This window comes from Mus caroli, chromosome 1 (genome assembly GCF_900094665.2).
Source record: "Mus caroli chromosome 1, CAROLI_EIJ_v1.1, whole genome shotgun sequence".
Taxonomy (NCBI): domain Eukaryota; kingdom Metazoa; phylum Chordata; class Mammalia; order Rodentia; family Muridae; genus Mus; species Mus caroli.
In genome coordinates, this window is record NC_034570.1 from 180608873 (window position 1) to 180633630 (window position 24758).

Consider the following 24758-nt stretch of genomic DNA (forward strand, 5'->3'; position numbering starts at 1 on the left):
AGGTTTCATAAGCCCACACTAGGGAGAGAGAGAGAGAGAGAGAGAGAGAGAGAGAGAGAGAGAGAGAGAGAGAGAGACTGTCTCTCCATCTTTCTTCCTCTCTCCCTCCCCCCTCCCTGCCTGACACTGTGATCAGGATGTAACTCAGCTATTGCTCCAACTTTAACTCACAATTAGCATCATATACATAACATTTCCATGAGAAAATGAATTTAAATGATTGTGTAGCACAGCCGGCCACACAGTAGGTGTTACAGGCGAACACTCCTTTGTTAGCAGAACCTCCATCCTCCTGCCTCTAGCTGCTGGGCGGGTCCTGGGATCCCCAGCATGCACTGGCAGCTGGCTAGGGAACATGAATGATTCTAGGCTCCTGTGCAAGCTGCTAAATTGCTCTCCAGAATCCCCTCCACACACAACAGGCAATGCAGCCCCTTCAGCAAGCTACCTGTACCAGACATTAGTAATTGGCCATTTTATTAATCATGGTGGCATCCAGTTGAATTCCCACTGTTTTCACCATAACAATTTTCAATATGACTGTTGGTGTTTTCTTTATGGAACCTTCTGGGCTCACATAACCCCCTAACATGAATTACAGGAGCCGGGCTTCTCAGAGGGAAAGAGGCTGCCTGAGGTCCTCCAGCTTCACTCCTGAGGCCAGTTCTGCCTTAGCATTCAGTGTGGATCAGGGCCAGGGGCCGAGTATGTCCTCACCTCCGCTGATAAACCGTGAGTCCCCAAACCAGAGCACAATATTCCTCCAACACTGCAAATTCCTCCAAAGTGTTTTGCTTTCTTCAGAAGCAAAATCAACCCCGACAAACAGACTTACACAAACATTGACAGCATTATGACGACATTAGCCTAAACAACTGTTGTTCATTAAATCTCAAGCAGAAATAGAAAATACTTAAAATATTGATCATGCTAACATATCAAGCACATAACTGGTATTATATAACTGGTATTATATTATATCAAGCATATAACTGGTATTTTCTAGGCCCCTTTGAAGCTCAGGAAATTCCAGTTTTTATGCCATCTTAAGCTATAAAATAGTAATTCATAACATTTAACTAAACCTCTCTGTCTTTTATTTTAATTTATTGGTTTTCTACAAGATTATATAATAAATGAGTGGATTTGCTTGAGCAAACTTAGAAATTGGATTTAACACAGATTATTATAGCAAAGTAAAAAATCACCTTTGACCTAGAAATTCCCACTTAAAGATATCTGCCCTACAAATAATTCTTCAAAACAAAATAAAAAAATACACAAAGATACATACATGCAAGTAATAGGAACAGTTCATATACGCAGTAATAGCGGAAGAGATGCATCATGGGAAATGAGCAGTACCACTCCACAGGTCCTCAAGTCAAAGGCAGAACAGCATCTGCAGACATGCAGTGCTTAAGGTGCCTGCCACCCTTAGAAACACGCAGTTCTCAGCACATGCCTGCCGCTATGTGCTATACACATGTAGCTGTCTCATCCTCCTTCAGTCCTACTGAGTGCACAGTCACCGAGTCTTTATTTGGTGTACTGGGGCACAGAAAGGCTAAGGAACAGCCCAAGGCCACAGATCTAGCAATGGTGAGACAGCTCACACTGCCTCATCCTCAATCTATTCTCCAGGCTGGCTTTGAACTCGCTATAATCTTTCTGCCTTAACTTTCTAAGTACTACACCCAGAGAACATTTTCTTCCAAAAAGAAGGAAAGGAATAGGAGGAGAGGGGAGGGAAGGGGAGGGGAGGGGAAGGTCTCATTAGGTAAGCTACCTAGCCCTGGCTGGCCTGGTACTCACTATGTCAACCAGGCTGGCCTTAAACTCACAGGTATCTGCCTGACTCTGCTTCTTGAGACCCGGGACTCAATGTGACCTTTTATAACACAGCTCTAACTAAGCTCAGAAGGTGTCTAATGTGCACTGCTACGATGGCATGCAGGTCAGAGGCAGCATATTAGATCCGTTTGCATTAAAACACAGGAACAGAAGTAATAGGCAGGGTGGCACAGACCTGTTATCTCTGCACTATGGAGGCTGAGGCAGGGGGATTACAGGTTCAAAGACAGCCTGGTCACAGAAGGATATCATCTCCACAAGAAAAAAAAAAAAAAAAAAAGAAGCCTCAGTTTTTACAGCCAGAATGAAACACTGGCTGGAATAGGAATGGTCACATCACTCCACAGAGCTGGAGTTGGTGTGCTAATAGTCTTAAAACCCAACTACTGGAAGAGACTGGCAGGAAGCTCTCCATGCCCCGCTCTGCCCCGCTTTGCCCTCCCACCCCCATCTGCCTCACTCTGCTCTCACAGCTGAGGGCTTCTAACCTCATCATTCCCTGTTCCCTGACTGAGAACTGAGAACATGCCACACAGTGAACATTCCACTCATGGCCAGGCTGAAGAACATTCTATAGCCTCTAGTCTCTTAACATCAATACTCACGGCCTTGACTGAAGACTATTTCCCATTTGCTCCCTCAAATAGAGCTAAGGAAATGGTTAAAAGAGCAATGACTATCTGATACCTGTCTTCTAAGCTTCGTTTGTGGACACAGGACTGTACGCATGCTAACTCGGACTGTGCCACTAAAGCTATGTCTGCTGCCTACTTCCATCTGGGCAGTAACAAACATCTCTGAGCTGGGGAAATGGCCCATTCACAAAAGTGCTTGCCGGGCAATCACCAGGCCCCATGAGAAAACTGGGTGTGGTGGATCCTTAGAACCCCAGAGCTCAGAGGATCCCTGGACCTTGCCAGCTCGCCAGACCAGCCTCCTTGGCAGACCCCAAGCCAAGTAAAAAACCATGCCTCAACACAACAGGAAGAGCATCTAAGGAACAACATGTACAGCCGACATCTGACCTCCACAAGCATGCACATGCACGTGCACACACATGAACTCTACATTCATGCATACTATCTCTAATTCATGTGTCCAAAACTGAAGCCATTTTTTTCCAACTCTATTTTTCGCACAACTTGCTAAATGGAAGCCCCATTTTTAACATTTCTAGCCAAACACCCTGGAGTATGGCAAGGCAAATTCCTGTCAGTCAGTTCTACTTTCAAAATGTGTTCAGGCTCAAACAACAAAAATTGAGTGTAGGCACAGACATTCAGATGCTAACAAACACCCTACCTACCAGCAGCACCGACACTGAGGTCTGGAGACCTAAGTGTGCCACCCTCCCACAGGCTATGAGTGTGGCTCCCTCTGTGGTGCTGCTAGGGAATGGAGACTTTGAGAGTGCTGCCAGCAAATGGCTACTGGAACTCTGGGTCTCACCCTTGAGGAAGGCATTCATGTTCTCAACTGCAGCACCACCTCCATACAACAAGGAGGGACCCTTCTGACTCTGTTAGAAATCAGATCTCATGTGACCCAGGCTGCCATCAGAAGTGGCCCTCTCCCACTCTGGGATGAGTGCCTCATATCACCATACCTGGCCAGTGAGTGAGCTTGTGAGGTATGAATCAGCTCTTACCCTGCCACGATGCTGCATGCTTCTCCACAACAAAAATGACTGTCCTCACGGCCACACCACAGCCACCATCTCCTTTCTCGGTCATCAAATACCGTGTTGTCACACTGCCCTGTCCTTGGACCTTACATGCAAATGGTAGGGTTTTGTGACTCAACTCTTCCTAAATGTCACCATTTCAGAGAGGGCTCCTGGAGCACATGACGTGAGGCAGTCCCCTCGCTGTCACTCGGGAGGGAGGTCACCCGTGTCAGCCAGGCATCAGAGCAAAGGCCCCACACGTGTGCAGTACTTGATTGCTTTTTGCTTTTCCTTGTCCAGCTCCACAGCAGCAGTGAGTGTGGAAGTGTGGAAGGGGGCAGTAAGTGTGGAGGTGTGGAAGGGGGCAGGTTCTTGTCCTGCTTTGTTCACGGGAAACCCAGCTCAGTGTGTGGCACACACTCAATCAACTGCTAAGAGCAAATGAGCCGAGGCTCCTCCTTGCCATAACTTTCTTAACATCACAAAGACTTCTAGAAAATTTAGCCACAGACATTTGGAAGGAGAGACATTCACGAGTCCATGACAGTCTGTGATTGTGTTTCCATCTGTCCGGGCCCTCGGAGCACTGTGACACGGCACACCACATTAAACCAGCACCAGCTACAGTCTCAGTCCTGAGAGGCAGAAGGGAAGATGGCAGAGGAAAGACAAGTGTGACGTGGAGGGCCGAGAAGAGGAAGAAGGCAAGCTACACACAGCGGAGGTAAGCGAGGGTTGAAGCTCTGCCACAGATAATCTCCAACATGAATAATCCACACCGGGTAATAGAATATTGACCATAATTACATTCATCCTACTGACCTTGTTCTAAATTATTATGGATTATTACTACGCAAGTTATTTTGTTCCACACCAGAGGTGGCTGTATTTCGCTATCAGATGACATGACCTCTAATTCAATAATGTCTGTAATGCACTGGTATCCTCAGATAAAAGCTGTCTATAATGTCTGAACAAAGGTGAATTAGTTATCCAATTCACACACGCAATTAACTCTCTTACTACCTGTGAGCCGTGGAGCCCCTCTGAATCCCCTATTAAACACTGCATGTGGGGTCTTCCCTCCACCTCGTTATCTTGTGCAGGCTCCACCATAACAACATTAGTACCTTACTGCCCCCACCAAAAACCTTGCATTAGTTATCATAAGAGACATCATTCCAAAAGGCAGTGTCTCTTTTTCCTGAGAAAAAGGTATTAAATTCAAATGTTATGTCTATTATAAAAATAGAGTATTTTCATAGAGTATTTCATTTTCAATATACAGTAAGGAAGGACGCTTTCTACAGGTAAGAGTAGAAAATAATTTATATTTTCTTCATTATTTTAAGAATACCTGTTTTAACACCAAAAGGCAATACATGTTATGTGAATTTATTTTCAGATTCGGTAGTCACCTAAATAAAAGGATATGTATTTAAATTCAGGTGCTATCAGGCAACACGACTCATCGAATGAGTGCCTTCTGCCACCTGTGCTCCAATGCAGCTGAAGGCGGAGCCCAGGCCTCGGCTTTGTACCCACGCTGATGCCAGTGAGATGCTGTGTTCATGAGACTCAGATCAGAAACGAGGCAATGTCAAATGTTAAGCAAACACCCTTGCATTCCCTCTGAAGGAAGCAATTAATTAATTCTGCAGGGGATGCTTTTTTTAGTCATCTAACGTAAGTGTAGCTTTTTAGTGCAGACAAGGGAACAGAATTAAATCTCTAAATAAAGCCTCGCTCTCTCGGCGCGCACTGAAGCTCTCATTCTGTCAGTAAATCTCCTAGCAAACTGCACGCATGAGGATTGTCTCACAGGTCAGTGAGTGATGCTGGCCCATCACCTGGGTTGTCCTGTTCCCTCAAAACTCAGAGCAAGGAGGCTGAGCAGGAGTCAGGAGACAGAGTCCATGCTCATGAAATGACAGGCAAAGCAACTCGGCACAGGCGACACTCCTCAGGGCCAACCCACCTTCGGCGCGCTGCAGCACGAGGAACACGGATTCCTCCGAGACGATGTACGTGTGCAGACGCACCATGTTGGGCACGCAGCGGGGGATGATGGTCTGTCTGCTCCTGCTGCACTCGCTGCTTCTCCTCAGACCCTGACAGAGAACAAAAAGGTCAGCTGTACCCGTGGTTGCCTTTGGAGCCTGCTGTGCTCAGTGTTTATCAACCAAACTAATCTATCCGAGTTACTCGGGGCTCGAGAAACCACTCATCTGCTGCTCTGTGCCCCTCGGTCCCCAGAGGCTCCGCTGATGGCATCTGGCGTGAATCCAGACAACAGAAGATGCCACAAAGCTGCCATTAAAATCAATTACGTGGGTCAGTGTTTTTATTAGCGATGCTCTCAAACTAAGTCATCAGGATGACACACGGTTATTTCTCTGTGACCTCTAAGTTTGATTTTCCTTGTGTATGTCTTTAAGGCAGCAGCCAGTTCGAGTCACATTCTCCAGACACCAGGGGTATCCTGCATGAAGCAGCAACTTTTAAATTCTTTTCCAAAACACTAACGACAAATCACCAAAAGCACAAGATTTGTGCATTCTGGTGTTACACGCAGGTTTTAAGATGCTAGGTAAACACCACTGGGTGTGGGGCGTGGACTGTTCATAAAGAGTGGCCATCTTCACCCACGTCAGTGTGACCTCCTGTCATGCCTGATCAGCAGGAGAAAATGGATGCTTAGGGCGAGCCGCCGTTTTGGACACTATGGGATGTTTGATCAGGATACATTTAGAAGACATACTATTGCAAACCACCCCAACAACAGTATCAAAACTACAACTGTCCACTTAATTATGTACTGCATCTGCACTAAAGACCAGGCCGGGACACAGCTCTCTGCTAAGAGCGTCTGCAGAAGTCAGCTTTTAGGAGGTATAATCAGCTCACCTGAAGCCCATGGACCCCCATGAACCGGAACAGCACATCTGGAGCAAAGCCTGCGGTCCATGCATTCAGATCACACATTCTCTAAACTAAAAACTTTCTAAACGGAAGCGACACCATATTTGTCAACTGCAAACAACAGAAATACTGACCACTAAAAACATAACCACTCAAGTGCCATGTAAAAATAGTTTTCTTTCAAAAGTATGTTTATTTTTGAAAGTCAATTTTTAAATTCACTAAACTTACAAATTCTACTTACTTTTAAAATGAATGTCTGTTCTGTCCTTGTGTCCATTACAAGTAAAACCTAAGTAAGAGATACAATTAATAAATTTAGCAATATATAATGAAGCATCAGCTCTTGAATTTGAGAGACAAAGAATCAGGTCCTGGCTGTGATTCTTCCCAAAATTATAATTTCTGAAAAGACTTTTTAAAAAAACCTTACCTGTCCCAAAAATTTTATTACAATTTCCTTTTCTAAAACTGCTATAGCACAGAAACATCACTGTGCTTCCTAGATTTATTTTTAAAATATGTTTCTTAAAAGTGCGGCACATGGCGAGCATGGTACACATGCAGCTGTTGCAACTGGAAGTTGGTGGCAGACGGCTGGTGCAAACAAGGCCAGCCTTGAAAGTGGGAAAACCCCAAAACAAGGTGGCAGTGGATGGAGTGCACAGTCAAAGAATTTTCTCACATGGTGAAGAGGAAGTAATTGTATTAAAATTGATAAAGTGTCAACCTTCTGTGATCTTTCAGCAGCCCACTCTAACAGGATCTCCATAACTGAGACTCGAGCGCCATCTCAGGCATCCCATGGGTACTCCTTCTCTACTCTGGACCAGAGCAAATCCTACTGACTCCATAGTTAAGATCTGTCCAGCCCTGATGCCCCACCCCAACCAGAGACTAGCTCTGCCCAGATGACAGCCAAGGCGTTGTGACAGACCCCCCAGCTTCCCCCGCACACTGCACAGCTCTGCGGTCAAAAAGACCAGGCAAGGCTTCTTTTCTAAGTGTGTTCAGATGTATCACTGTTCCATGTCTCTGTAAGAACAAGACAATCAGGACAAGACCTTCATTTTGCACACAGCCCCCCCCCCTTGAATGGCCACCCCTGACAGCCTGGGAGAAGGAAACAAGGATAAATCTTACCACACCTGCGGCTTATTTTTGCTAAATACTATGGCAGAGATAGGCCACAAAGACCAGTGAGTGTCTGCCACTACCTTTCTTTTGGCATTACAGAGGCTTGCTGACATCCTCTCTGACAGCCTCTCGAGTGTCTCACCTGCACTATTTAAACCAGCCTGTGTGGTAATACAATGTTATTCACACAAACACCTCACAAATGTCCTGCAGAGATCCCAAACCCAAGCTCCAAGTCTCTCAGTTCTCCAACTACAAAGCCAGCATCCAACTCAACAAAGGAACTGCACCCCCTGGGCCTTCCTAACCACCTCCTGCTTCTTCTCCCTCCTCATTTTAAGCATTTACCATGTCCGATGTGGGTAATCAGCATTGGCTACCGCCTTAGCTACCGCTCTTGTTCCACTCATGGCTGACATGAGGCCCTGGGTGTGATGCTATGATGAAAGATGACCAGGGCAGCCACCATGTAGGACCTCGGCTCTGAGATGATCTTACAGAGTCCGTCCAGGGTCATGACTGCTGTCACTATTATTGCAGCTTCTCTACGGAATATTCCCCCAGCCACTTACTCAAACAACTGTTCATCTCTCCATATTTAGCTCAAATGTCAATCTCTCTGTCTCTCTTATTAATACTGATGCCTCTTCCTTTGTCCTCACATTTATATGGTACTGACTTCTATTACAGCATCTCAAACTCTTCAGTTTGGTTTCATTTGCTCATTTGTCATCTCCCAACCAGATGTCAAAATCCTTATGGGAATGTCACAGACAGTGTCATGGTCCCCAGACATGCTCACACCCCACTCAAGAATCTCTGAGCAGACTCTGCTGTAGTAGAAAGGACTTGACAGAAATGATGGAAATGGACCTTCCAGATCACCTGGGTTGTCCAAGTAGGTAATGTTGAATCACATGAATTTCAGAGTGACATGGTAAAGGGTCTTCCCAGTATGAGAAGGAGCTGGCTAGGATGTAGACCCACCCACATAGGCAAGAACCAAAGGGGTACAACTGAAGCTCAGAGAGAGCTTGAGAGGAGCAAGCAACATTTAGAAGCAAAGAACAGCCCTGAGCTAACCTAACCACCAGCAAGGGGACAGCTCATTCCTCCAACTGTGCAAGCAGGGCAGCCTGTTAGCAGTGTGAGTGTGCATAGTGGCAGGTCCTCCACACACCACAGCAAGGCCTCTGACTAGGGTCTTCAGACAGCTAACTCCGCTGTGATCGGCTCTGATGACAGTAGGGTAGAAATGGTGTTTGTGTTTTAAGGACACAGCTAGCAGGTTCAGTAAGAACACAGAAGATAGGCAGCAAGGTGTCAATGGAGTTTGGAAACGAAGTCAGGACTGAGGGTTTATATCTAAGCACTCCCCACAAAGTCACACGACCACAGTACTGGGGTTCAGACTGCGATCATGGGGCACTCTCAACATCCCAAGCTAGTGCACATCTCTTATCAACCAAGTTCAAGGGTGAGCAAGCAACTGTGAAATGTTAGCTGACCCTGCTTTAAAAGCTACCAAGCAAAGAAGGGTGACATGTATACCCAGCCAGCTAGCTCCAGCGCAACATCTTTCATCGCTAAACTGCCCTGCACACGTGCAAACAGTATGTTAGTTACACATCTGGCACACTGCAGTGGGTACGGAAGCAACCAGAAGAGGGGCATTACAAGGAAAGAACGATTCAGATGTGAGACGGAGCACAAGGTGGAGCAGCCATCTGCCCATTCAACAGGAACCCCCTGAAGGACTGACAAGGAAACCCTGCAGAAGGAATAAGGAAGTGACAGAAGCCAGGCTGCTCCACGTAACTCAGGGCTGAAGAACAGCAGAAAAAAAGACTAAGGAAGGATGGATGACCATAGGTGCAAGGAAGACATGGGCTTTGGGTGCTTGCACACAGAGAGACCTATCCCCTCCTTCACTGCCGGCAGGCAGGGCTCCTGACACGTTCTTCACAAGATGGCCCTGGAAATGCACTCACAGTCCTTCAATGGTCTCCTCCACACATAAGGCGATGGACAGTGGTGGGCTCTGTGGAGGCATCTGTGCTCCTAGCACCTCGTCAGGTTTTGCATCAATGTACAACTCTTTATGTGACTCCCCAGAGGGCCAGTTGTATTTGCAAAGAAAATGAAAACCATCTCTGGGGTGAAAGGTGAGGCCCGACAACTTTTTCTTACCAGAAGCCTCCTGCCTGTCAGAATAGAATACTCCTGCAGGAATTGGGAAGGGGCGGGGGGGGGGGGTCCTCTCCTTGCTGGTCTCACTCAGCCATGAAGCATGAAGCAGATTACATAAAAGGGCCAGTGAGGACGGACAAACCTGGTGGAAAGCACGGGTATATTTGGGCTTTCTTCTCTCACCAACTTTGCTTGCCACTCGACAACGTTCACATTGAGGTAATAAACACAAGAACATATGTGATTTTTTTTTTTAAATGTGCCCTTTGACTGTCAATTTCTCCCAAACAGGTGTTGCCTAAATGATTATAAATTGGCCTCTGGGTACACCTCTTCAACTGAGCCGTACAGGGCTGGTGATAATATAATTAGACCTAAAAACATCAGGCTGGCGACTGCTCCCCATCTGTTTGGCAATAATGTTTAGTTAACAATAGTCTTTAAAAGAAGCACCTTCAAGTTTCATTCTTAAAGTTATTTATAGCGCTGTTCTTAACACGCCAGCACTCCTGCTAACAAGAGCTTTAGCCACTTGGAAATTATTAGCCATAGGCTGTACACCAAGAAAAACGACTGCATTTAACATCTGTATCTCTCCACATTTATACACTGCAGCCTCGTTGAAGTGAGTCCTTAATGAACAGTGGTATAGCATCAATATCATAGTCGCGTGCACACAGATCATAAGGAGCCAGACATGTTTTTAATGCCAATAGTAGGCCAATCTGTAATGAAGCTGTCAGCATAAAGGACAAAATAACAGCGTCTTTAACCCTCAAACTGAATTTGTTCATTTGTAGACTCAAACACAATTTAAAAACTGCTCATGGGTTTGCTCACCTTTATAAAGACAAAAATCTAATTTGTACTAATTTGATACAATTGTCTTCTCAATAAAAGGCTCCTAAAACCATCTTTTATTTCATGATAAAACAAGTACTATTACTAACACTGTCATGAAATAATTACCTCGGACAGCATATCTTATTGAAAGAACACAATTAACATATTTCTCTCTTTCATTTTTCACACGTACATATTAGCGTACTGCCTGACAGAAAGGGCTGCTCCATCTCTGCCCACAGTGGCAGAGCATTGTTTGAGGGGGTCGGGGGAGAGCAACTTAAGTTATTGACCAAACTCATCTGTGCTTCAGCCCCACCAGAACCATGACCACGCACACTCAGAAAGGAGGAGAGAGCGATACACAAGGGAGAGAAAACTTACCAACCATTTACCTCATAGTTGGGGGAGAAAAAGATGGTACCTCATGCTACATTCTCTTCTCAAAATAGGCCACACCGGACTTGACAAATATTTAAGTGATTTCTTATGGGAGCATTAAAACATCGCCATTCTGCAGACATGTGCGTCTGTGTGCACCAAACGGGCAGCCCCAAACCTCCACTACCCCAGTGATGTGTCAGTGAACACAGGCTCTCCAGATTCTATCTAAACCCACTGAGCTTCACACCCCCCTCCCCCGCCTCGACACAATACTTCTATTGACTCTTTGGGGACTTCCCAGTGTCCACCCCATCACACTCGCTTCTCAGCCCTCCCCATACCCTTGTGACCCACACCCTTGTGACCCACATCCAGCAAGGAAAACAGAGTCTACTTTGTGTTATCTTCTTAGTCACTGGTGTGGTCAAACTCCCAGTGGTTTGCCCCCAGTATGATGAGCTGAGTCCCTCTGCTCCTGGACCCCTGCTGGACGTCATCTGCTGTGAAAGGAGACACCCAGCATCCCTCAGCCCTTTTCAAGGGTTCCCTCTGGACCTTGGAAGCAGGAATTACAGGCTTCCACATGGCTTCTGGCATCTGCACAGATCAGGGACAGGGTTCCGATGTCTGTGGTTCACGCTGTGGCCCCAAGTCTGTGACCCCAGATGCATCCAGGTCCATGCCCTGTCCACAAAACTCAAGCATGTCCTCCTCACATTTGAGTTTTGCCCATGCCCACGCTCACAAGCCGTCACTTACAAAACTTCACCTACCAGAATTTAAAAAAAAAAAAAAAAAAAAAAAAGGGTAGGGCCACTCAGACACCAAGTCTCTCACACAAGTATCACAATGTTGATGTTACTGGCACTCTGTCCAAAAAAACAGAAACCAGGAAATGAGCAGCCCAAAGCTACAGCAGCAGGAGCAGTGGCTAAAACACACCATAAAGACGCCCCTCCTGAAAGACCAGAAGCCAGCCCACCTTTGGTCTCCCAGAAGTTCTCTGCTCAGAAATGAAGTTTGAAAAGTCATGTCACCTGGATACTCAGCTCCAGCCAAGACAGTCTCGCCCCCTACCCTCGAGAAGCCACTTGGGTAGCAAGTGCATCCGGCTTCTAGGACTTATGCACAATATTGTTAAGTTTCCTGGGATGGAACCAAATCTTCTCTATGCTGGAACTTCCAGTTTAATGAACCACTTTGGGAGGATCAGGCAACCCGCAGAGCCCTGCCTGTGACCTGGGGTGAAATGGCACCTGTTCCATCACACAAAGACTGGTAATCCTGGGACAGGCTGAGATCTTCAAGCATAAATTTAATCTAGAAATATCTAATATCTTCCAAGGTAGCAAACAGCAGATCAAATCTACCAGAACCATGTGACATTAGCGTTCCCCCCTCTATCTATCTATCTATCTATCTATCTATCTATCTATCTATCTATCTATTCAAGTTCAAAGTGCCTTAATTTAGAGTGTACACGCTTCTGTGGCTTCTAAAGGCCCCTATTTGAGCCCTAATCACCTGGCTGCTGCCTCGACTCCTGCCAAAATCAAACTGGGACAACAGAGGAAGAACTGTTAGGAGGCACAGCAATGAGAAACTGCACTGATAAATATGATAAATAAATAACTGCATTTCTAAGAAAACAACTAATTTTCATTTTCTTCAAATGCCCAGGCAGCTGCAAAGGTTTTCGTATGCTAATTTTTTAATTAGAAGGTATTTGGGCAGTGAAAGCTTTCATATGCACTTCTGATTCTTCATCAAACGTGAACCCCCCCAACTTAGCATCGGTATAGCTGGTGGCGGCCTGAAGGTTTACCATCTGCTGCTACCCAAAGTCACGGTGGCCACCTTCAGAACATATGCATCAAAGCCCAGAGATAAGAGACTGGAGAAATACTGCCTAAGTCAGCATAAGGGCGGTGATGAAGCCAGAGGCAGGCAACGGGCAAGCTACCAGAAAACACTGAACCCTGGGAGTAAGCAGCCATACACAGAAAAGCACCCAAGGTCACTGCCTTCCCGACAGCTGAACCAAGGGCAGAAGACGCAGTACAGCCAATGAGTCTGAGTCCTAGGTGGTAGGTTTTCCTCAGAATAGAAGGCTGGAAATCAGCCTTATTTAAAATAAGCCTATTCTGAGTAAGCTCCAACGTAAGATTTAAGTTGTTTGTTCAGCCTATGAATAATGACAATAAAGGCATATAGTTTACACAGTCACACACAGTGCATGCTAGAAAGGGCTTCTCTCCTGGGCACTTAAAGTCCAAACATTTCCCAAGGAAAATACACTCTGAGACAAGTTAAACAAAATCCACAAAATACCAATTAAAAGGCTGACTGTGATGACTCAAAGTGTCCCTCCAGGCCTGGGGCAGGTGCCGAAACAATGCTATTCTGGGCACACACGCCCGCCCCACAAACTAGTTCATGCCACTGAGTACTTAAATGCTCAATCATCACCATGATTTCTTTAGAGAGTTTACAAGTTTAATTGGAATAAATGGCTAAAAATAAAGCAAATGTTTCCGAGTAATTTATCTTCCAAGAAATGCTAACAATCATAATGTTGCAACATTGGAAGAAAGTTATCTTTGTGCTTGGAAAATATATTTGCAAACACTTAGGAAGCTAAGGCAGGCAGATTGCAAATTCAAGGCCAATCTAGACTCAAAAAAAGGGGGGAGGGAGGAAGGAAAGAGAGAGAGAGAGAGAGAGAGCGCTCCTTAAGGTGACAGCCACACCCAGATGCTGTATAGAACATACATCACTGTGGAGTTAGCTCACCTGTAACACTGAATCTCCAAAATGCATTCCTCTTAACAGAAATTCATCTCTTAACCATACTTAGAAAAAAAAACAGAAAATTTTTATATTTTTAAGATTTTTAGAAAAAATTACCAAAAGCAATAAATAGATACATAAACAAACAAACAAACAAACAGAATGATACCAAAACCATCTTCTAAATAGAGTCTCAAAACGTCAAATGGCGACTGGGTTTGTGTTAATTTCAATCTCTTCTTCTAGATTCGTACTTATTTGCTGTGCACGTGTGTTTTGCCTGTATGTATACATGCATGTGCAGTGCCCAGGGAGGCCAGAGAACACGCGCCCTGCAGGCTTGCTAAGAGCTGTGGTAGGCACTGCTTCAGCTGAGGTTCCTCCTCTCCAGTGACTGTAGTGTGTGTCAAGTTGACATAAAGCCAGCCAGCACACAAAGTCATAAAAAAAAAAAAAGATTGATAAGTGGATGTCATAGAAATTAAAAAGCATCTGTTCTGCCAAAGACAGAGTGAGCACAAGCCACAGCCTGCCACCCAAACACATAGACTCTTCAAACTCAGCAATAAGAACCAGAAAACTTGACTTTAGAGTGGGCCAGACAGGAGTGGAGCTGGGGCCTGCCACCATGAAGCCAGCCGACACAGAAAGACAAATACTATGTATTCTCCCAGCAGGTGCTAAAAGCAAATGACCTGCAGAGCAGGGCTGGAGGCTGGACATGGGGGTAGGTAGGCCTCACCACAAATAGTTGTACAGTTCAGAATAGCTTTTAAAGATCTTTGGATGTTCTCAGCAACATGAACTAAACATTTCAGGTGGGATATAGCAACCACCCCGCAGGCTGCACTCGGCACACATGCACTGAAATACTACACCGGATCCCATAGCTATGTACAATCATTGTATGCCAATTAAAAATTCTCTCTGGGATGGAGCTGGGTGGAAAAGCGCCTGCTGAACATGCAAAGGCTGGGGAGGGCATGGAGCACGTGACTTTCCTGTACAGCTGGAAGGAACACAAAGGGCCACAGCTCCTTTGGAAGACAGCTGGGCAGTTTCTCACAAACCTAAGTCTTCCTTCTCTATCCATGATTCAGCAATGGGGCTCCTGCTGTCTGCCAAAGGAACTGAAAATATGCCCAAACAGAAAATGCCCAAGAAAGTGAGAGCAGCTTTCTTTGTGAGCACCAGAAACACCAAGACGTCATTCAGAGGCCAAGAGGATAAGCAAGCACAGGCCATGAGTTGAGGAAAGTCCCACGTGTGTCACAAAGTAAAGGACAGCCAGCAAATGGCTGCACATGGGAAGTCCAGCAGTGACCTCTGGAAAAGACAACACTGTGCAAAATGAGAGGGGCTGCCACAGTGCAGAGCAAAGGGTGGAGGGTAGAGGGGTGTCCGGAGGCACAGACCCTGAGGGCAATGAGGACAGCCTGAAGGACAGACAGACAGCACAGTGGTGGCCACAAGTCATCATATCTGTACAAAGACGAACACTGTAGACAACAGCAAAAGTGAGTCTTAACATGAATGAAGAGATGATAAAATTATATGTTTTAGAGGTTACAGAGATGGCCTAGTACTTGCTACTCTTCAGAAGGCCAGGACTGAGTTCCTAGCACCTACACACCCACCTGGAACACCAGCTCTAGGAGGTCCCACATCCTTCCTAGGTTCTGCAGGCCCTGTGTTCACACATACAAACCCACAGAGACCCACACAGACTCACACACACACATATTTTTAAAAAATACAAGAAACCGTTTTTTAGCTTTGTTTTTATTTAAAAATCCACTACATTAGCACAGATCTGTATTCTAAGAAGCCCTCAGAGCAGGACTGGGTTCCAAGAATGCCATGAGGTAGCATACATGACAGAACAAAACAGCAGGACAGAGCGGCTCTGACGGTTACAGCACAGTGTCTGCCTGTTTGGAACATGGTCTGATCAGCTAGCCACCGACAACCGACTGGAGCCAGGGTGCTGTGGCAGGCCGAGACGCAGGAGGTAAGTCGTTAAAAAATGTATGCGATAGTTTGGTCTTTGAACACTTCCCAAAAGGCCCATGTGTTAGAAGCAGCTCAAAGTGCTGACAGGAGATAGTGGAACTTTTAGTCTAGGAACCCAGGGAAGAATGCAAGGGCATTGTGGGTATGCCTTTGAAGTGGATGCTGGCCCCTTAGCTAAGGAGGAGAGACAAAGGCAGTCAGTCTGTCCTGACTGGCCGTCCATCTTACCTCTGAGATTCACTGTGCTGGACTTTTCTCCTTCTCAGCTCCTCCCTGTGGCATGGGTGCAGTGGGGACAAATACCAAGGTCACCAGGTCTCAGATCCCCTGAGTTAGTTCTCTGGATGCATCTAGAGCAATCAACTTAGGACAGATCTGTGTGCATGCACATGCATGTATGTGTGCATGTGAGTGTGTGTGTGCATCCTTCCTACAGTATGAAGTACAAATGTATTCTTCAGCTATAGACTATGAAATGACCCTTATCAGAGGCACAAGCCCTATAATCATGTGGCTAAAGATGAGATACAGTCAGACCTCTAGGATGCTAACCTGCTACTGTCTTCTCAGGTGGCCAACTCTTTAAATAAAGCATAACTTGAAGATTCTAGTCCTGGCTTCTGTCTGTGCGAGGGGCACCACAGGCCATTCACATCTCCAGAGGCCAAAGAGCAACGCCAAGAGCACATGGGGGAAAGCTCTGAATCCATGAGCCAGAGTCCACCATCAGTTTTGCAAATGACCACCTCAGCTTCTGTCCCAGCACAGGAGGCTGCATGCATGCTGAAGGTATGGCCTTTCAATTAATTTATGCTCTCAGGCCAAAGTGAGGATGTGGCTTCTGTCAGGTTGATCCCAGTGAACGCTATCGTGAGTATGACCATGCAATGAGAGAAATCTCTCTACTTGTCTCTCAATTTTGCTGTTAACCTAAAAATATTCTAAAACTGGTCTTTTTATATTTTTTCTTTGTTTACAAGTCATTTGTCCAAATCCCCAGTGCCTCACACCCTAAAACAAGACAAAAAATGTAGGTTATTCTCCAGTAAATTACCCAGGAAGTAACTATTCCAACCACAAACAACCATTTAAAATCTCTCCGCTCCCAAACACCAGACGTCAATGGCTGTTCCGCAATGGCGCCTCTATCATGGGGTGAGCCTCAGTGAATAATACTCCCATCGCAGAAACAGCTTTCGTGGGACTCTTCAGATCCTAGGCCTCTGCATCTACTACTTCCTGACACCTGCTTCCACAGGACACTGGTGTCCTAAGGAAACTGGATATAAAGACAGCCCAGCCGAGACAGAGTACAAAGGACCGAGAACTGGGTTTGACAAAGGACAGCTAAAGAGTGAGGGAAACAGCCACTCAGAGGCTCTTCTCAGATCTCAACACCTTTCTTTGTCTCCTGGATTTGATTGTGTTTTCTGGTTTTGTGAAGAACCTGCCCAAGGCCATAAAGACACTGCTAAATAGATGGTAAACACAGAAGCCCTGGGTCCATGGGCCCAAGTTCAGGTCAGGCCATTCAAATCCCTCATGAATTATTATTTATCCCGTTTCTCAGGTTTGAATCTGAAGTTTCCTTGAGATGGTGGCTTGACTTTGTTAAGTTCAAGTGAAAATTAATTCTGCTAAAACTACATTCTACTATTGTATCTCACTTCAGAGCCCTGATTGCATCTGCTTAGAAAATACAATATTTTTTAGGTTGCTGTACATGCTTTCCCTGCCTGTACCCTGCACAGATACGCCTGATTAGGTATAATGCCTAGAAGCTAGAGTGAGCTCCAAAAAACAGCAGTCTACCCACACAGCCGTCTACCATCCACTGGTAAGAACGGCACGTGTGGGCCAGTCAGACCCTCACACACAAGGATAACAGACATGGCAGCAAGTCCCTGCTTGTCGGTGCATGCCCAAATCAGCTAGCTGCCTGGGAAGCCCGATTGCCTTTCTAAGAGAAAGGGCCTCAAAAGCAAGACAGTTGTAAAACCTACTATTTTAATCAGTTTATACTTTTATATATAGCAGATGAAGCCAAAGTTTGGTGCTGCTTAAAATGTAGCATTGTGATGTAATCCAAGAAGCATAGCCTGAGAATACGGTATGCCCATGACTTTCCAACAGTCTAAGCCCTTATAAAACACAAAGGCACAACACTCATTGTCAGATCAACCAAGCACCTGCCAGAAATCCACAGGTGTGCTCTGTGGGAGCTGTGACAGTGGTGGGGGTGTGGGGTATGTGCGGCTGACGGATGCTGCAGGTGTACACAGCCTTCAGAGCATTTGAAGTCATTTAGCATGGTTACTGTCTCTTCTTGTTGCCTCCAAAATTATTCAACGAGTATGCTTGGCCATTTGAGGAATCTAAGGCTTGTTGGAAAAAGGCACAGATAACATCAAAATCTGCTATACAGAGCTGGGCATAGTGGCTCCTGCCTACAACCCCACACTTAAGAGGCCAAGGAAAGACGGCCTTGAGTTCCAGGCCAACCTGGGACTACATAATTGAGTTCCAGGCCAGCAAAACCTGCCAAGTATGCGGTGTATGACTTTAATCCCAGCACTGGGGAGACAGAAATAGATGTATGTCTGAGTTCAAGGCAGGCCTGCCTGCTCTACATAGTGAGTTCCTGGGCAGCTGAGGCTACTGTTTCAAAATGTAAAAGAAAAAAAGATACATAAATAAAAGTGGTAAATAGGGTAGACTAGTGCTACAGTATAAATTGAGGCACAAAAGAGCACAAGCAAAAGAAATGTAGACAAACCCCAGAGAAAAGCAGGAGAGCTTTAAAGAAAGGCAGAAATGAACAGTGAGGAGGGGCTGGGGCAGATGAAGGAAAGCCCTGGGAGGCACACGCTGCCCTGCACACTCTGGTCTTCAGACCTACAAGACAGCAGGGCCAGAACCACACAACACTGAGGTGGCAATGGCTCTGCAGGGGAAGAAGCCATGAGCAGAAGAGAGGAGAGCAGGGCCAAGCCAAGACAGGCTGGGGAGGCTCAGCCAGGAGGCCTGCACTGTCAGCTAAGATGTGTGTGAAGGTTACACACACGTTGGAGGTTGTAGGGCTGCATTTTTCCAAAGCATCATCATAAGTGACTGCAGAATCAGTATGAACGGTGGAGGAGAACCAGACCAAACATGCACAACAGCACATTTTAAGATAGGGAGAGAGACTAGGTACAGACTTCAGAGTAGACACAATTCCATCGCCCATATTTTTCAATCTCATACAGGGATCAAGGAAAATTGGGCTGGGTGTGATTCCTGGTGCCTAAAGGGATAGGCAAATAGCAAGTGCTGCTGTTGAAGGAGAGGAGAGGAGAGGCAAGTGGCTCCCTCGGGTCACTAATGGGGGCTAATACAAGCCAGAAGACAGCAGCACCCCCAGATAACTGACAGGGACACACTGATATGAGTTGGGAGAAGGCAAGACACACAGGTGCACTTTTTAACCTACTCCCTCCAACTCTGGGAAAATACAAAAGAAAAAAGAAAAAACATCATAGCATTAGGAGATGGTCTCCTGCTGCCGCATCCATCACAGGCCGAGGCAGACAGCAATATCTCTGAGGGTCAAACAGTACGGAGATAGTTACAGCATGTGCTGCGTAGTCTGAAAACAGGACTGAGAGTAACATTGTCCTACTGGATTGTATAAAAAGTCTAAGGTTCATATATTAAAAATAGTAACCACATACATTTCAAATTTCTAATTGTTAATCAATACATACAATCACAATAGTTTTGTCTTGCATAGTTTTAGGCATTGGGAGTCTACAAAATTCTCATATGTAGCAGGTATTAAGGATAAATGAGACCCTGCTTTAGCTACTGAGTTTGTGATAACTAAGTCCCTTTAGTCACTATGGGAATTTTCTACTTCTGAAGCTTTAAAACTGTGTCACTCACATACTGGCATGCCATTAGGCTCAATTGCTTCCGTAACATTTTAGTGAGGATGAAACAGAACAGGTTGATAGGAAACTTGAACAGCCCAGGTCTAACAATGAGAAGATGCAGTTTTAGAAAGAGATGCATCTGGATTCAAACTCATGCTCTGTCTCAACACAAAATGCATCTATGACCTTCTGAGTTCAAATCTAAACAATAGAGGCTGCCCCTTAACAATCAAAGCCACACCCTGGATCTGCAGGAACCTAGCAGCTAGCTGCTGTGGAGCCACATGCTTCTCCTGCATCTCTTAATATTTTAACAGTAACTGTGGCATTACAGTTTGGGATGAAGACATCGTTAAAGACACATCTTATTCCAATAAAATGGTTTTTTCTTTTTAATTTTAGATACTCTAAATTTAGAACAATTTGACAAAACTGTAGTTTCCAAACATGTCATGGGCCCAAACACATGACTTTACTAAAGAGAGCAGCCTTCCCCACAGCACAACATACCCGGACTCACCACTTTCACCACAGGCCGCTGCATACACTGAGGTATGCCCCTGTGTTGCCAGTGAGTTTTAGGAGTCTTGGTATGCTCTGGATAACAGTCTTCAATCAGTTATCTTTAAAGTATTTTCTCCAGTCTATTGGGCTTGTCTGCTCACCCCTATCATAGGATCTTTCACAGTTATAAAGTGCTAATCAAGTCCAGCATATAACCATCTTGACTGCTACCCTTTATGAGACTTGAACTCAAGAAGTGTCAGCGCTCCGACTTCCACCCTTCCCCTTCACTATTACGCTGCCCATCCGGGGTCTTTGCCCCTTCATATAAATTCTGAAGTCAGATTGTTGATGTACAGAGATTTACCTGGTGAGCTTTGAAATCAGACTGTACTGAATCCACAACAGTGTGCCTTCTTATCCACGCCATGCCCCTCTCCTCTTCAGTTCTGTTTTATCTCATCGGGGTTACAGTCTTCCTTACCCAGATGCTGTGTATACTTTCTTAAATTTATACATCCGTATTTAGTTTGGGGCACTAATGGAAAGTATGTTTGGAGATCTGGGGGAGGGCAGGGTCAAACAGAAATTTATTATGTAACCTGGCTATCTTAAAACACAGAATCCTCCTGCCTCAGTGTTAGAATCTTGAGTTTTAGAATCACAGCTGTGCACCACCACAGCTGACTGATGCTTAGGGGTCAACTCTAGAAGCCTTCTACCACTGAGTTATTTCCTCGGCCACTTGATACTATTTTTAATTTCAGATTCTAATGGATCACATAGGAAGGTAGCTAAGTACAGTGTGCTAGTTTTACGTCATGCAACCCCGATGTAACTGTCTATTGGTCATAAGAGTGTCAGTCCTTTCAGATTACACAGTCATGTCACCCACAGGCCAACACGGGAAGCTTCCTTCCCAATCTCTATAGCACTGCTTTCCTATTCTATACTTGGAAGACATTACAGAGCACTGGCTTCGGGTCTTCTGTAAATGTTAGACGGAATTCCACTTCACCTGGGCCTAGTGCTGCTTTGTGGGTGGTTTGTGTACTCACTCAGTTTCCGTGGTGGGTAGAGAGGCATTTACCCAGATGGCCTGTTCCTTCCCTGTGGGTTTAACAGGCTTTGTCTTCTAGGGATGCGGTAACAAACTGTACGGTGATTAAACTCATCACATCCAAACTGTTCACTGCACAAGATGGAGTGGCATAGGTCTGGTTTCTGATATAAAGATCTTTCTTCCATAATTATCCTCTCCTCAGGCTTAGCAAGCTCACTGATGTTCAGAGAACTGCCCGTTAGTGTGGTTCATTTTCCTACTGGTCTACCTATTTTCAATTCCATTGATTTCTGTTCTGATGATCATGTTTCTTTTCTTCCTTTTCTCGGCTCCCACAGTGGAGGCATGGATTCCTGAGCCTGCTTCTCTCTGAACCCAGGCAAGCACTCCTACAAAGCCCTCCCAACTGCTTCCCATGCATCTCTAATCAAGAAAATACTCCAAACAGAGTACACAGGGGCCACTCTGCCACTCCTGAAACCATCACATCAACAGTTACAAGTTACTGCACCATGCCGGAGTTCATCTACTTGGTCTGCTTTCCTCTGTGCCTTACATTGTGTTTTATCTACGTATGTTACTCTTCTGAGGTCACTCCCACGGATGAGTGAAACCAGTGACACAGAAAATAAGGGTTCATCGACACTGGAGGCAGGCACAGCATACCAAAGCTGAGCTAACCCATCAGGAGCCAGCATGCCCCTGGTAAGTAAGTACTCTGCTGCAGCCTGTGAGAGTCACCGTTGCAGATGCTGCAGTAAACACAGTCTGGGGGACACAGGAAAGCAACATGCTCTACTCCTGCACCGTTGGTACAGTCTCAGTACACAGCAAGAGAGTCTCGTGTACTCTCTGACTAGAGCTGCCAAATGCACTACAGCAACAGTCTCAGGACATCATTGCATAGTGGGCAGTACTGTGCGTGTACATAGACTTTACATGCATATCCAATGACTGACATGTATGTATTTATGGGGTGGGTGTCCCACAGCAGCTTTCTAGAGTTCAGAAAATAACCTGCAGCAGTCAGTTCTCTCCTACCACATGGTCCTTCATCGCTGTACAATGCTGTACATCTCCACAGCCCTTTCATCTGAAGACTCCTCATCTGCCAGTGGAGCCAGTCTTGCTGTCTTCTGACCAGCGTGGACATGTGCCTTTCCCATACTCTCACCCTAAAACTCTTTCTATCACTGTATCTGAAATGAATCTCTTGTATACATCACAGAGTTAAGTCATATTTTTAATGCACTCAGATCATGTTTTCTTTAACCAATATAATTAGATTATTTATATTTAGTGTAATTGATAATGTGTCTGAGCTTACATTTGTATGAGGTTTTAAAACTTGTCCTGGGATTTTGTTGGTTTCTGTTTACTGCTTCTACTTTATTATGGATTAATTGAATATTTTTAGAATCCTACATTAGGCTGGATGTGGTGGCACACATCTGTAACCTCAGTACTTAAGAGGGCAAGGTGTGAGAGTCATATTTCAAGGCCACTCAGGTTACACAGCACGAGTCTGCACCCACATATATAAATAACAAATAAGTAAATATGTGTACATCTTTACTTCAGTTTATCTACAGAGCTTTGAGTGGCATCTCCAGTTATTATAGAATATATACACATGTAATATACACACTAGCAACCACAGAGTCATCTCTCTGTCAAGTTGTGTGAACTGTTCCTCTCTTTATACTCTTTCTATACCCTCCCTTATTTATAAATTGTCTTTAATGGTTTTTTTCTACATATATTTAAAACTGTGTCAGGGCTGGAGAGACAGTTTAGCCATTAAACGTCGGGACTCACAACCAAAGCGCATAAAACTCTATCAGAGAATCTTGCAACTCTGACTCCAGTCATAATGAGCGTTAGGAAATAGGTACTGCAGCTTGGAGACTCCTCTCCATGCCGGGACCTCATATTGCACTTCTGCTTGGAAAACGCACTGGTTATGGCAAGTCTGCAAGGCACAGCCTTGTCTGCCTTTCATCTGATGATGCCCACATTTCCCCTCATGCTTTCTATGCTTCTTTAATGAGCAGGGTGCCGCTAGCAGTCTGGACTAGACTAGGCTGAACTCAGCCTCAGAGATGTGCACTGAGATTAAAGGTGTGGCCACCACACATGGCTTCTCCCGCCATTCCTGAAAAAAATTTTCTCAGGATACAGAAGTCCAGTCCTTTAGCACTTATGTCATGCTGGGTCCTTTGACCTCTAGGGTTTCTAAGGTCATTTGATGTTTCTCCCTCCTGCTTTTACTTGCTTTCCAAGCACTGGTTTTTAGAAGCTGGTTGAGGGGCCGTCCAGTAGATGTTGGTAGTGTGCCCTATTCTGGGCTCACACAACTCCTGACTTTAGGGCTTATGTCTAGATGTTACATGTTAAGACAGCTCAGTCACGGACTCAGCCTGCTCATGTTCCCAGGCCCCCCTTCTCTCCCTGCTTTTGGATTTCCATCCACTTGTGGTGTGGGAGCTGAAGAAGGGCACTGCGACGCTCAGCAAGCACAAGCATTCTATTGCTGCTCTCTGACCTGTCCTGTCTTCTGCCCTGATCGTTTCTTCGTTTGAATCTTGTGTGCTTGTAATTACTCACTGAACCACGTTTACAATGGCCATTTAATCCTCCCTTCAGAGCTGATTACACTTCTCTCTCAACTGAGGTCTCCTCCTTCTCATAAGACAAGTGGCTTTCCACAGAACCCTGGGCAGCAGACTATAATGTGATGTCATCTAAGACACCAACAGGATTTTGACCGTGTAGGCTAGATGAAGTACAAGCAGGAACTCTTTGTAATTAGCCCAATATAATCCAATGCATAATATACAAATATTGATGAATCTGAGTTCCCAATAAAAAGTCTTCCTATGTATTATCATAAGGACATTATTTAGATGTCAAGAAAATAAATATCCATTTCTCCAAGTCTGTCAACCTGAACAACTGTCCAAACTTCCCAGTCATACTTAGCTACAAAGTATAAAGTCCAGCATTTTGTTGACATCATAGCAATCCCAAAGTCTAGCTAACTGACCCCAGGTGAGATTGGACGATGAGGCACCTGGTCTCATAACAGTGACAGTTTGAAGACTGTGCAAAGCCCTGGCTTCAGGCTTCTTCGCAGAGGATCAGTGAATGGAGGTGATCCTGCCTTTTGATCTCCAGTGTTGTCTCTAACTTTTGTTTTGTTTTGAATTTGTTTTTTATCCCACAGGAGGTTGCAGCGCATTCCAAAGAGTCCTGCTTGCTCCTCACTCAGCCGTCCCTGAGGAGGATTATGCAGCGTCAGCACGAGAGCAAGGGCAGGGATTTGGCAATGGCTCAGAGCTGCTGAGGGGGCTGTGACCCTGAAACAAGCCAGGTAACAGGGACCATCATCAGAACACTCTCAGCTTTTGATCATCCAATGGTCAATTGACTGAGTCAGAGAACTGTATGTAAGCAGTACACACTGAACACTAAGTCA

At 45.3% G+C, this 24758-nt stretch overlaps 1 protein-coding gene across 6 annotated transcripts in view; it reads right to left on the bottom strand.

Moving 5' to 3' along the window:
• Positions 1-24758, bottom strand: part of Rps6kc1 (ribosomal protein S6 kinase C1) — a 140536-nt gene that overhangs the window by 28015 nt on the left and 87763 nt on the right. For all 6 annotated transcript variants that reach the window (XM_029476266.1, XM_021159114.2, XM_029476274.1 and 3 more), the window contains 2 exons: positions 6687-6734; positions 5499-5631 (listed from right to left, as the gene is read on the bottom strand). In XM_029476266.1, the coding sequence (XP_029332126.1) occupies positions 5499-5631; positions 6687-6734 (181 nt within the window). The remainder of the gene's footprint in view (positions 1-5498; positions 5632-6686; positions 6735-24758) is intronic.